The sequence below is a fragment of the Penaeus monodon genome, chromosome 15 (genome assembly GCF_015228065.2).
Source record: "Penaeus monodon isolate SGIC_2016 chromosome 15, NSTDA_Pmon_1, whole genome shotgun sequence".
Lineage (NCBI taxonomy): Eukaryota > Metazoa > Arthropoda > Malacostraca > Decapoda > Penaeidae > Penaeus > Penaeus monodon.
In genome coordinates this window covers 27653657-27654505 of record NC_051400.1, presented here as the reverse complement: position 1 = coordinate 27654505, position 849 = coordinate 27653657, and the positions used below count along the sequence as shown (strand labels likewise).

The window sequence follows — 849 nt, the reverse complement described above, 5'->3', positions numbered from 1 at the left end:
TTGTTTGTTTGTTTTATGTGGAAAAGGTAAATCAGAAATCTAGAGAATGAAGATTTGTGTGTCTACCAAAAAAAATTCATCCCTACAGAACAGAATTAGATTATTAGATGTGTAAGATGTTAGGATATATATGTTTGTTGTGTATCCATAGTGATTTTGTTAATTTTTACTGATACTGTATTATTGCAAACAAATAGCAGACTGTGGTAGACAAATTTTTTGCCCTGGAAGAAATTTGTCTCTGATATTATGCAGTTCCGAAACACACTACTGTTTACTTTACTTAGCTGAAAAGGTATTAAGATTATACTTTTGTTTATATGCAGGTTGATTATGGGAGATCTCTAGGAGATATAGTAGAACAAACAGAAAGTGCAGTTTCAGCAGCTGTGAGACAGTTGGTGTTGGCAAGTTCCTGTGCACATGCCAAAAAGATCCTGAAGTCATGGGAACTGTTCATCTCTGTTCATAATGACAGTAAGTTATAAGCATGTTACATCAGTAGCATTAAGGGGGTAATGTGGATAGGTAATTATTGACATTGTAGTTTTTTGGGGAAGGCAGTATGATTTTTAGTAAAGATAGAAATAATTAAGAAGGTAACTGTCAAAATCAGAAGGTAGCATGATTCAGGTATTTAATACTTTGGGATATTGATATTTTCTTTTCCAAAACTATTAGCTTACCCATGTTTCCCTCTTCCAGAGACAACTAGAACAACCTCTGGAGAAGTGGAGCACTTCCTTCATCGTTGTGATCTTTTGCAAGACCTTTTACAGTCATTGACAGAGATTAGTGAGAATGATAAGCTACAGGACAAATCCCCAGTTAAGACTAGACCAAAAAAGG

General features: G+C 34.6%; 1 protein-coding gene across 1 annotated transcript in view; it reads left to right on the top strand.

Annotated features, from left to right (window-relative positions):
* LOC119582288 (midasin-like) overlaps positions 1–849 on the top strand; it is a gene marked incomplete in the record, with an annotated part of 28200 nt that overhangs the window by 14808 nt on the left and 12543 nt on the right. Inside the window, 2 exon segments of the mRNA XM_037930506.1 lie at positions 327–477; positions 706–846. Coding sequence (XP_037786434.1) covers positions 327–477; positions 706–846 — 292 coding nt within the window.